We start from the raw sequence: 13255 nt of genomic DNA, 5'->3' as shown, positions 1-13255 counted from the left end.
AATTAAAAGGGAGGCAAAATGAAAACTTGCACAAAACAAAAACAGCAGCTGTTTTTGGTTAGGGGATGTGACCTGGTGTCAGTATCTTCCCCTCCACTACGTTATAGTAATTTAATTAAAACCTCTCGCTGTGCTGACAGACCAAGCATGGGCGATGTAATGTAACAGAGTTCTTCGATGTTCCCACACAGCCACATTTAGCCATTCGGGTTCTTTAATCCACACAGCTTCTACTCACTCAGCCTTTGGCGCCACTTCAAACACTATCAGCACAAACACACATGTACAGTAAAACCCTTGGTAAGATCAGCTCTGCTGACATTTCATTGGAAATTCACACATGTACATCCCTGTAAATTCTGCTTGTGGGGTTGATTACTTACCAGTTTCTCAGTCTATGTTTTCATTGGGCATTCAATTGATTAGGAAAGAGTTCAACTATTAAAACTCACAACTTAAAGACATTATACATTGTGAGATGTTACTTTTTCAAGGCCAGCATACATCAAGTTAATAGGATTTATAATAAGTGGCCAGGTTGTAAAATCAGCCATTAAAATAAGCTGCAATGTAATAGCACGTTACACAATACAGGGAGGGAAGATTTTGGGTAGCGCCTACAGCTCTCCATACAGTGAGCCCCCAATTATGGTTGTACCATCAGGGGAAACATTGCAATTTCCAATGGGTTGGGCAAAAATGATGACATTAGACAGAGGAGTTGATGCAGGCCAGTCCTGTAGACCTGCAATCATCCAGTTCAAGGGCGACACAGAGAATCCTGGAAAAATCTAAAAAGGGGTAGTATTTATTCCTATGGCAACATAAATAGGATAACACAGAGCAGCAAATTCTGAGGTTCTCTCATCGTTATTGGTTATTCGAGATTATTTGAGTCTTTTCCAGTGGGATTTCATAGCAACGAAAGCAGCACACAAGCAAAAATCACTCTGTCCCGATCAGGTGCTGCACCGAGATTATTAAAAGCATGGTGTAATTTCCAAAATATTCAGAATGTTCACACGTGAAACCTTCTGCCCGAAGCAAAAATCATCCGCACTGCAAGAAGTGGCAACTTGGCAGCATTTCTCTTACTGTTAACAATCCAGTCACTAACATGGATAATCCACATTAGCTCAGATAGCCCCTCACTATAACATGGCCTCTCACAGCTATAGCTTGGAATGCCCCCTCACTAACAGATAACTCACCATCCATGATAATAGATAACCCCTCCCGCACGGTAATACAGGTAAGTCGCCCTCCCCCATAACTGAAGTAAGCAGTCATTATAACAGGGGTAAGCTCCACCCCCAACAATAATTCAGATAATTACCCAACTATAACTCTGATAATCTCCCCATAACACATTACTATAAACTCTAATAACACCCTTACTATAACCTGGATAACTTCCACACCAGAATGGATAATTCCCCGCTACAGCCTGGAGAATGCCCCATTCGCCCCATTATAACGTAGATAACCACTCATATTACCTGGATGACCCTCTCAATCTCCCATTATAAATCAAATATCCATGACGAAATCCTGGGTACCTCCCTCACATCCCCTAGATAACCATCCCTGTAAGTTGGGCAACTCTAACGCCAACAGATTTTGGCAAACAACTTGTAAAGCTCTACATCCCATGTCCCAAGTTCCAGTAACGCACCATACCACAAGCACAGAATGATTAAACATCATATTTTTAAAATATTGGACAGTAATGTGTAGTTAACACAATACTGCACCAAATAGCAGTGTATTACTGTTACACTAATCACAATAGCCTTATTTTGCTGGGTCTTGCAGACAAAACAACTTCAGTTTCATGGTGAAATATTCTCCATTTCTCTCTACAAGTCATGGTTACCAGGAAGTGGATCTGTATTTTTCTGCTGGTCCCAAGCGGCTTGTTCCAGGGCTCTCACCTTTAGCTGAAGTATTTCTCATCCATCAGTGATTCCACATAGGTAAGTCAGATTTTAAACTAAACCAGTCATGAGATTTTCAGCCCTACACCATCCATCCTCTTCAGGTAGCACTTCCATGGTTACTTTTTTTTGTCATACCAAAGGAAGTTAAAAACCATAACATTAAGCAAGGACTCCAATCTACTCAAAAGATGGTCAATGTTGATCACAATTTCTGTCCCAGCCATGGAAAAATTGCCTGTACAGAGTACAACACAGAAATCAAACCCAGAGGGTGGTAGTCACTCCAAAGGGAAGGAGGGCGGCAATTTGGAATATGAAGGAAGAATAAGGAACACAACAGACCTAAAGATGAATAATTACATTTATTAACCATAAATAGCTAATTTTGGAGGGGAAAAAACATGAACTTTGCTTGCTAGTTAGTAGCACTGTAGAACATAGGTTCCTCATCAATAAAGAGAGGAAATTAGAAGAGGCATCATTGGCTGACCCTAATTTCAATACAATGAAATAGTTAGTGCCCTAAGTGGTAATCCGGTCTTCTCAAAGCCTCATGACTGAAACAGGGTCGCTTTCAAATTGAAGAGTGGTAGGAAAATGTCGATCTGGATAGAATTCAGGTATCACTTTGTTCAGGAATTTCAGACAAGGTTCAAGTACTGTGGTCTGTCCACATGGCAGATGAGGTAGAGTGACTAAGGTATGCAATTATCTCAGCCTCTCTCTGGCTCAAACAGCCAGTGTGTGGAACTTGATACTACATGAAGCCACAGGTTGTTCGAGTAGATCAGCCTGTGTATTTCAGATTCAGTCCATGCTTCACTTGGGGAATCTAGTTTTCCAGTTGTTGGATGACTGAAGCTGTACCCTGGGATGCTGATATACTGCAGCACTTACCTTCATGGAAGCAAGCTTTTAGACTGTTGTGCAGCAGATTTTATATTTTTGTAAACTGGATTTTATGTATTTCACGCACAGTTGAGATACCAAATTATTATGCTTTAGTGCTCCCTGAATGCAGTCACAGAGCAGCCCAGCCCTGACCATCACTTCAGTATTAGCATAGTCACGAACATATCAAAGCCACATTCCCTGATACCACCCAATTCAGTCAGCTGGAAGCGATCTGGATTGAGAACAGGTTCCTTCCTTCCTTGTGGCACTTACATCGGAGTATTTGCACGTGATGCATCAGTGCTGAAGTTTCTGGGATGATTTCCCTATTAGCAAGATGACAGCTCATGGGAGATACTGATCACCACGGAACCTCCTCTTTTCACACGTTCCTTTGAATTTGACAGTACCTGTACGAAGGGAGGTTAGGCAAAGCTATGGCCACAGCAAGGAAACGCCTCCTTTGTAGTTGCAGCAGATTTTCAAGCCAGGGTCTGGAACAGGCCAAAGCAGCACTACTATTGGTGAAGAGGAAATGTTCTTATTCTTCGAGGCAATACAAATGCAACCCAAGCAGATGGATAAAAAAATAAGATATCCACATGGGATGCTGATATATAAAGCAAAGAGGAGGGAGGCTACATGTTATTGATTTGCCCCATTAGACCACTTAACTTGTGATGCTGAAAATGAATGAAATGTTCATGAGCAACCTCTGCATTTCAGCAAGAAGTCACAAACAGTATTTAAATGTAACTCAAATGATTAGGGTCAAATCAATGGAAAAACAGTATGCTACACAAAGAAACCACTCATGATTTCAACGAATGGTATTCAAGCACCGAGATTCATTCAACTAAATGCCCAATGGAACACTTCATTACTCAATGCTGTGAGGCTCACAAATCAAGAGCCCCACAGATGAAAAAAACCTCACTGCTCACCCATTCTCTATGAGTTATTTAGTAATTTAGCTTTAATTCCATAATGCAGCAAATGGAGACTGATCCTATCAAGGTTTGACTGTACCACTCACACAAAACAGATTTGTTTGAACCCAAACAGCATTTTACTTTATTAAAAAAACATAGGCTAGAAATGATCAACTGCAGATACCAGTGCATGCATGTGAGATTCTGCAGGTGTACAAATCTTCCCCCCTAGAATGAGGATGTGTTTACTGCGCACATAGTAACATTGGGTTTCAATTCAGATTATCCAGAGAGATGTACAAACCAGGTGGGTAAGTACGGTACTTTGAGCAATGTAAATACACTGAACGGTAACTGGTATCCGCATCTTTTTCTCCCCATGCCACAAGCATCCACTAACATGACTAATACTGGTCTCTCCCTATAGATCAGCTACATAAAGACGCAGCAACAAACAAAATAAACAGATTTCACATAGGTTTACAGTCTGTGTTCAAACAAATGATCACCCATATACATCCTTTCCAACATCTGGTCTTAAAAGAGAACATAGTTTATTGTATTTAGTGATTTACATTTACATGGTCAAAGCTAGGCTATGCATGGGTCAATACAATATAGTGGATTGGCATACACTTAATCAATTCATGGTCATTTGAGTGTATAGACATTGCTATAAAATTCAATAAAATTTACACACAAGATTTATACTTTTAATAACATCAAGAAGCTTTCAATTCTTGGCTGTATTGCTGAGATAACAGTCCTTTTGTTTACAGCCATATATGGATTTGACAGTGCTAAAGGCGAGAACCTTCATACCAATCACCGTATCCAGTGATCTGGGCTTTTTCATTCTTCTACCGCCTTCTTTACTGGCGAGGTGTTCAAAGCCAACAGAGGTGAAATAACCGATTTAGCATTCACCACATCCCAGATTTAAAAAAAGACATTAAGTTAAGGTTTTATCTTGCTGCATTTTCAAGGCTGACTGAGGTAGGCGAGCATTATGGTAGCTAGGTGAGGCTGTCGAGGGACTCCCCTTCCATCATCCCCATATCACTCACTCTTTACAGGATATTCAGTATATATTAATGTTCCAGTTTACTAACATTTACACATCAATTACAATACCTTTTAATGACAATATAAATGCATTTGAATATATGAAACATTATGCAAAATAATATACAATGCATTAATGTAAATTTGTGCTGGATAATGTATGGGACAATTACAGATTAGTGCAACATTTAATACAATTAAACTTTGCAATGAATTGAATTTGCAGGAAAAAAATCACCACTAACAGCAAAAAAAAAACATTTTCTACCTTTGTAAGCTGGGCCAGAGAGATAGATGTTCCAGAGTCATCAATCTGTTAATGGAAGAATTAAATACAGACATTCACATTTAAACCATGATAAGGCACATATTTCAAACCCAAATAGACAGTCTGGTCATTAATGTCTTACATTTCACAGTTACAAACTCACCTGTATAAGCATTCTTTTATACTGTGCATAGTTAGTGTACATGTATTGTATATGTGCAGGGAAGTTAGTGGTGGTGGGGGGGGGAAAGGAGAGGAAATAAGAAAAAAATTCAGAATACAATGAAACGCTCTTAAATACAACTTTTGGATTAAGACTGTGCTTTAATAGATGAACAGGAGTGCCAAATATCACAGTATGAGCTGAACTCTGAAGGCACAACACTAAAGCAGTGAGTGACTTTGTATACAGTTGCCACCGCAACATAGAACAGGACTGACAAAAGGATTTAAATGTTTTGCAAAAAAGGCATATGGAATCGGTGCGAGAGAGAGAGAATGAGAATCTAGTACCAAGGTTAGTTTTCGGTCCATTAAAGTACGGGGGGCTAAGCATCAGCTCCACGTGTTGAGCAGGTAAGGATGTGGTGATGACCATGGGGTTGCACTGAAGAGTATTGTAAAGTGGTAGTAAGATACCAAACTGCAATCCCAAGATTAAAAGTATTAAGGTCATGACTTTCACCCAGACAGCTTCCAGTTAGTTTATTCTCGAGTGTGTTCTGAGGACATCAAGTCTAACTTACAGAATCAGCAAGTACATACATATGAGTTCTGTTTTCTTCACATTTAAGACAGATCACAAAAGTGAGGCTGAAACAAGAACAAGACATCTTGGTTGGCATGAGAAACCAAATGCCTTTAGATCCCTCCCCCCGACAAGCCTTTATTAACAGGGCGAAATGGTGTGCAAGAATACTGCCTGCCCAGTACGGCAGGAGCTCTGGATGCACTTCATGAAATAGACTAGTAGCGACACCTACTCCCTACTTGCCACATTTCAAATAGTGAAACTGTTTTTATCATGTCATACTGTACTTAATGTGAAAAATAAAACTATACTAGTTGATCTCTGAACACAGTAAAAAATATTCACTACACGTATTGTCCTGCAAGTGTATGTTTTTCTGCTACTCCATCCTTGTACTATGCATTACTAATCTTAAACTAGACTAGTCAATGTCCTGTGGCTATGCTCAGATGATCTGAGGAAGTGGCATTTCCTTTAACTGTGTTTGTTGTAACAGAATAAGAGTCTAAAGTGCCTTCTCTGGAACAGGTAGTAATATGTATTTTTGTAATCGTGTTCCTTTAGAGGTGGCAGCATAACCTCGGGGGCAAGACAGGAGTTGTTACAGTATTACCTATCGATTTCAATGGATTGGGGGTGTGACAGCATTATGAACTCAGATTTTCAGTATTAGGCTGATCTCCCATGGCACTGCAAACGGGAAGCCAAGGCCAAGTGTAAAATCTTCAGGTAAAGTGGAGTTAGAGGGTGGGAGGTAATTGGACCAGGTCGCATGGATGTAATTCACCCCCATTTTAAAATCATAAGCTCTGTCCTTATTTATTAGTACTTTGATTTGATATGATGTACAATTAAATAGCAAAACTTAGGGCAATTTGTAAATTAGAGTAGAATTGGCTGCAGCACAGGCTGAGGACCTAGGAGGTATAAAACCGAGGTGCTGTAGTAGCCCCACTGGCAGAAAAGTGTAATTACAGCGTGACAAGCTTACATGGTCAGCTCCCATTATAAATGTGGATGTAGGCATTTATGATGGGAAAAGTTAACAGGAAGTCAAAACTGTGTAGTCTTCCGTGTTTAGAGGGCGAGGATAATTGGACCAGGAGACAGATGAAATTCAGTTCCCATTTTGAAGTCATACCTTCTATTCTTAATTTTATAAATATTTTGATTTTACGTTATTTATGTAGAAAAGCTTAGCACCATTTGCAAAGCAGTGTTGGTTGGAGCATTTGCAGTATAGGCTGAGGAGCTGGGAAGGCACAAAACGAAGGCGCTACAGTGTCACTACTGGCAGGAAAGTGCAATTATAGTATGACAAGTTGAGATATGCAGTTTATACTGTAAATACAGAAATATTAAATCCATAAATGTACAAGTTGACAGGACATGTGCACATATGGAAGATATACATGTATTTATTATGGGAAGGAAATGTTTAACCCATTCTCCAAATTTACATTTCATTTATGACCCTGGGAACATTTTTGAAGCAGATTTAACATAAGAAATAGGAGCAGGAGTAGGCCATACGGCCGCTCGAGCCTGCTTCGCCATTCAATCAGATCATGGCTGATCTTCGACCTCTACTCCATTTTCCTGCCTGATCCCCATGTCCCTTGATGTCCAAAAATCTATCCATCTCAGCCGATATCTCTATATATAATATTTATTTATTTATTTATTTAGGCAGAAAAATCAGAGCTGCTCCATTATTATGTCAATGACATTATGAATACTGTGTTCAATTTTGGGCACCACACCCCAGGAAGGATATATTGGCCTTGGAGGGGGTGCAGTGCAGATTCATTCACCTGAATGATACCAGGGCTTAGAGGTTTAAATTATGAAGACAGGTTGCGTAAATTTGGCTTGTATCCCATTGAGTATAGAAGTCTGAGGTGTTTAAAATGTTAAAAGGATTTGATATGCAAGGTACAGAGAAACTATTTCTTCTGGTGGGGGAAATGAAGAACAAAATTCGAGCTCAGTCATTCAGGAACAAAAGCAAGAAGCACTTCTTTTACACAAAGGGTAGCAGAAATCTGGAACTCTTTTCACTAACCCCCACCCCCAAAAAGGCTGTGGATGCTGGGTCAATTGAAATTTTCAAGAGTGAGATCGATAGGGTAAAGGTATCGAGGGATATGGAGCGAAGGTGGGTAAATGGAGTTGAGGTACAGATCAGCCATGATCTAAATGAATGGCGGAGTAGCCTCAAGGGGCTGAATGGCCTCCTCCTCTGCCTAATGTTTCTATATCATCCTTTATTAAGGTCGTATAGTTACCAGGAACCAAGAGATTTTGCAGTCATATTGTTCTCAATCAAGGCACTTCAAAAAAAAAACTAGCCACAGTACCAAGGAAGCTATCACATGGCTCCCAGAGACTAAATCGGAACCTGTCAAATCCCCGTGTCTGCAAGGCTTACATTTACTGACACGAGTCAGAACCATGTCTATCGAACACGGAGCACTGAGTGAGGCATGTGATTGCTTACAGTCAATGAGATTATTAAAAAGCAGTCAATTGGAAGGTCACATGGATGGCTCAGAGAGACACCAACTTTAAAAAAAACAGATGATACAGCACTGTACAGTTAAGCATTTTGGGACTTTAGGCAGTGGTTCAGGAGTGCACGCACACTGACTTTAGCTCATCAGACATGCAACAGGGAAAAACACGTTTTAGCCTGCATTTGGCAAACACAAATACGCAAGAATCAGTTACTTCCTGATTAGACACACTACAGTCTGTGCTTTCCTCATTATAATCCATCTCCAACATTTAGCAAAAAGTGTTTGCAAATAAAATTGCCACTTAAGGATCGCATCAATGGACTAAGAGGGAATAAGGAAGGAAAAAAAAACTTTTCAATTCCAGCATTTAAAAGTGAACTTTATTTGCACAAATTAAAAGTTGGACTTAAACCATAATCATTTTTGATCTAATTGGGATTTTAAATACCTCGCTAATCCCTGGAGCAGGGGTGTCCAAGCTTTTGGTCTGTGAGCCACATAGGTACATAGCACAAAGCACCAGGAGTCATAATAAACTTCAATCCAGGGTCCCATTAATTTGCATACATCTCAAGCTGGTGAAACTAAGGAATCTTGGCATTCTTAATTAGGATTTATCTACCCAAGAGACAAGGGGGCCAAGAACAGTCCTTCGCATCCCCCACCCAGCAACGGAATTAAAGAACAAGCCAGCAAAAGAAATGTAACAGGAGGCCAGTGAATCCATGATATCAGAGTATCAGCTGGGTTACTTAGTTTCAAGTGTTGAAAGCCTAAGTTGGCTACTTATCAGACAGATTATCATTGATATCAAATGATCAACTGTTTAAGAGACTGTGTATCTCCTACTTCCAGACAACAAGACAGATTCAGCCATTTACTTAGAACGCCCCCATACGAAGTACCCAAGGGATGAAACAATTTACCTTCCACCTCAAATGCGGATTAATTATACCCTCTTTCTGATGTACGTTACTCACAGAAAATAGAAGAATTATTTGCACTCCAGCACATGCCAATGCTTCAAATAAGGGACTGTCGTCAGAGTTATACAGCATGGATAGAGGCCCTTCGGCCCATCGTATTAGCAGAGCGACAAAGAACAAATAAAAAACAACTTCTATTGTTGCTGCATTTCAGACCCCATCTCACAGGAAAATAGTTTTGCACGTTAGACAGCAATAATGATGATTCTGGGTATCACAAATTTATGGTATGCAGAAAGGTCTGCAACAGAATATGGTTAAGCTAGCAGGATGGTGGCCGATGTAGTTCAATGCAGAAATAAAAATTAAATAATACATTTTGGAATAGGGCAATGAAATTTACATTAAATGGTAAGGTATTAAGCGGAGTAGAGGATCAGAGAAACGTTAGTGTACAGACACGGTGGTAGTTAAAGGAGGCAGCACAAATAGGTAAGGCCCTAAAAAGACAAATGGCATCCTGGGTTTTGTATCCGGAGGCACAGAACAGAAAAGCAAGGAGGTAACATTAAACATATACTGGACCTTAATTAAGCCACAATTGGAGTATTGCGTGCCTTATTGTAGGAAGGATACAGATACAATGGAAAGGGTGAAGCGTAGATTCACGAGGATGTCACCCAGGTAAGGGTTCACAGTTGCGTGGAGACACTGGAGAGGCTAATAGCTTTTTTCACTGCACCTCAAGTTTAGGGAATGACCTAGTCGAGTACTTCAAAATTATGAAGGGTTATAAGTAAATAGAGAGAAATTGTTTCCATGTGTCAGAGATAACAATGAGAGGGAACAAACTTCAAATAAAAAGAGGAAATTAGAAACATTTGTTTACATGTAAGGTAGATAGAATGTAGAATTCTCTGCCATCAACCATTGTTGCAACTAAGTCTATAAATTCTCTTAAAAGGGATTTAGGTAGTTTCTTGAAAGAAATATTAAAAGATATGGAGACTGAGGAGAGTAGGATTGGGCTAGGTGGCTCAAGTGGAGAAAAATGGGCTGAATGGCTTGCTTCTGTGCTGCAAAATTCTATGATTCTTTGTTAAAGAAACTGGACTTTGAATAAACCTAACTGAAGTTTATATTACTGGCAAAACCAATTATTTCCCACTTTCAAAATACACATTTTCTGCTCCAGAATTCCTAGTGGATAAAACCAGTGGAGGGATGAAGCGAATGTTTTATTCCCGATCAAGTGACTCTTTATATTACGTTTCAAGCAGCCCGTCTTAGACCACCGTTACTACACGGTGCAAAGCCCAATTGATTCGAGACCACTCATTGGGGGGGGGGGGGGGGCTGTCAACTAGCTTTAGAGCACTGGCCGGGGCTGGGGGAAGAGGGGAGCTCCTCAGCCTGGCTTTTGATTTATCCTGCCACTTGCACATTACAAAGCAATTTCAGATGCATCGATGCAAATGTAGTATAAGGCGTTTTAGATTCCTCTTCTGTACAATTCTAATTCAGTTACTCAGAGGAACAGTGAGCGTTGATAACTGACCACTGGACCCTGTTATTCATAAGACATGACTCCCCGTACGCAATTCCAACAGAGACTGACGAGTAATTAAGGAAGAATGGGCAGGAATTCCAGATGAAAGCCTTTCTCCCTTGGATAGACTAAAGCAGGCTTTATACTCATAAGTACGCAAGCATGTTTTATTGGGTTCAGGATATTTCTCTTATTATGCTTGATTTAGTGTTACATTCACGATACGCGAGGATAAAAGTCGAGCACAGATCTGCTAATGCTCCCGAGTGTTTGCAATGCAGTGTTACATTAACTCGAGTCTAAAGTGCTCTGAAGTCCACTTGGTGTCTCCACAAGCAGTGTAAATATATTTATCTATTGTCACTCCTCAGATTGGCCAATGACACTTTAGTAAGGATCAACTTGCACTGTCCCAGTAATAGGGGCCACATATCCTCAACACTTACTCCAAATTTGAGCACCACCATTTCCTGATACCTAACACCATATGTGGTGATTCTCCAAGATTAACAGAGATACACAGCAAGTCAGTACTAAGGGCTCACAGATGTAACAGCAGCACTGGGTATCTTTCAGGGACAGCACAGAGTGATTGCACAGGGCTTTGGTGAGACCTCACCTGGGGTGCAGTGTACAGTTTTGGTCTCCTTATCTAAGGAAGGATATACTTGCCTTGGAGGTGGTGCATCGAAGGTTCACTAGATTGATTCCTGGGATGAGAGGGTTGTCCGATGAGGAGTGATTGAGTAGAACGGGCCTACATTCTCTGAAGTTTAGAAGAATGAGAGGTGATTTAATTGAAACATAAAATTCTGAGGAGGCCTGACAGGGTAGATGCTGAGAGGTTGTCTCCCCTCGATGGAGTGTCTAGAACTAGGGGGCACAGTCTCAGGATAAGGGCTGGGCCATTTAAGACTGAGATGAGGAGGAATTTCTTCACTGAGTTGTGAATCTTTGGAATTCTCTACCCAGGGGGCTGTGGATGCTGAGTCATTGAATATACTCAAGGTTGAGATAGGTAGATTTTTAGACTCTTAAGGGAATCAAGCGATATGGGGATCGGGCGGGAAAGTGGAGTCGAGGCCGAAGATGAGCAATGACCTTATTGAATGGCGGAGCAGGCTCGAGGGGCCGTATGGCCTACTCCTGCTCCTATTTATGTTCTAATATTACCAGAAAAATTCCATATATCTCTGGCTAGTGCTCTTATCCAGCATTAGTAACAATGCATTAAACTGTTGATCAGCACTTTTAAAACTCTCCATTGGAACCACATATATAGTTAACATTTAAAGAGCATTGCTGAACTCCATAACAAGCTGTATTGCTGTCTAATATTTCCATAGATTCAGCAATCAAAACTCATCTTAACGGTGACCCGCTAGATTTATACCTGCACTGGGGGAGAACCTTCACCACATGGACTGCAGTGGTTCAAGAAGGCAGCTCACCACCACCTTCTCAAGGGCAATTAGGGATGGGCAATAAATGCTGGCCTTGCCAGTGACACCCACATCCCATGAATGAATAATAAAAAAAAATCTGATATTCAATTGAAAGAACAATGGCATGGCTTTCATATAAAGTAACGGATTACTAAGAGATTACCTTTTTCAGCAAAGGGATTTACTTGAGCTACTTTCATACAATGCGCAACCCCATGCTAGTACTGCTGGATCCGGATATACAAGTCTTATGTAGCTGGTTGCGACATGGAGGTGAGCTTTTTGGGATTTTCTAAAGCAGCAGCAGGAAGATCTGACAGAAACAAGTCTTCGCGATGGTCTGCCTTAGTCAATCCCAACATGTTTACCCACAGGTTGTAGCCAGCTGCATAAAAATCTACGTGTTGGGAACCTGCATTGTAAGCATGCTTATAAAAGCAGCTCTCATAAATGACAAAATGAGTTGGTGCATAAGCCAGTTTAGAAGTTAGTTCAAAATTATACATGGAAATCTGACCGTAGCCAAGTTCCCAAATTTAACAGTACATAGCAGGCACGAGCCCACAGTACAATTCCAGCAATCTCTTTCTGAAAGGGAGCAAGGATGGCTGATGCAGGGAAACAGAAAGGTCACAGCTGCAGTGGAGGGTATTCGGGAATTAGGAGCTAAGTACACCCTTGAAGAGGAACAATGACAGCCTTTGCATGTAGTTAAAAAAGTCAGTGACAAATTGTAATTTTTTAAAAAAGGGACTTATTTAGGTGAATTGAGCAACAGGGATCTTAACCCTACATTTAAATCATAAGGTCACTGACCTGGAAGGGTTCAATATCAACAAATACAAAAACTGTTGCATTGGCCAGAAGTGGTATTCTCACTGAGCACAAAACAGAATGTATAATTTTGAATTAACTTCAAAACTAGCTTGTGCTCCAACTCATTTGTCGTGCACAACAGCTGCTTTT

At 40.5% G+C, this 13255-nt stretch overlaps 1 protein-coding gene across 1 annotated transcript in view; it reads right to left on the bottom strand.

Moving 5' to 3' along the window:
• The window catches only part of rbbp6 (retinoblastoma binding protein 6), a 58223-nt gene that overhangs the window by 26698 nt on the left and 18270 nt on the right, over positions 1-13255 (bottom strand). The window contains exon 5 of the mRNA XM_068003016.1: positions 5100-5144. Coding sequence (XP_067859117.1) covers positions 5100-5144 — 45 coding nt within the window. The remainder of the gene's footprint in view (positions 1-5099; positions 5145-13255) is intronic.

This window comes from Heptranchias perlo, chromosome 22 (genome assembly GCF_035084215.1).
Source record: "Heptranchias perlo isolate sHepPer1 chromosome 22, sHepPer1.hap1, whole genome shotgun sequence".
In the NCBI taxonomy this organism is placed as follows: domain Eukaryota; kingdom Metazoa; phylum Chordata; class Chondrichthyes; order Hexanchiformes; family Hexanchidae; genus Heptranchias; species Heptranchias perlo.
Note: the sequence above shows the minus strand (reverse complement) of the source record. Positions and strands in the feature narration are given on the sequence as shown.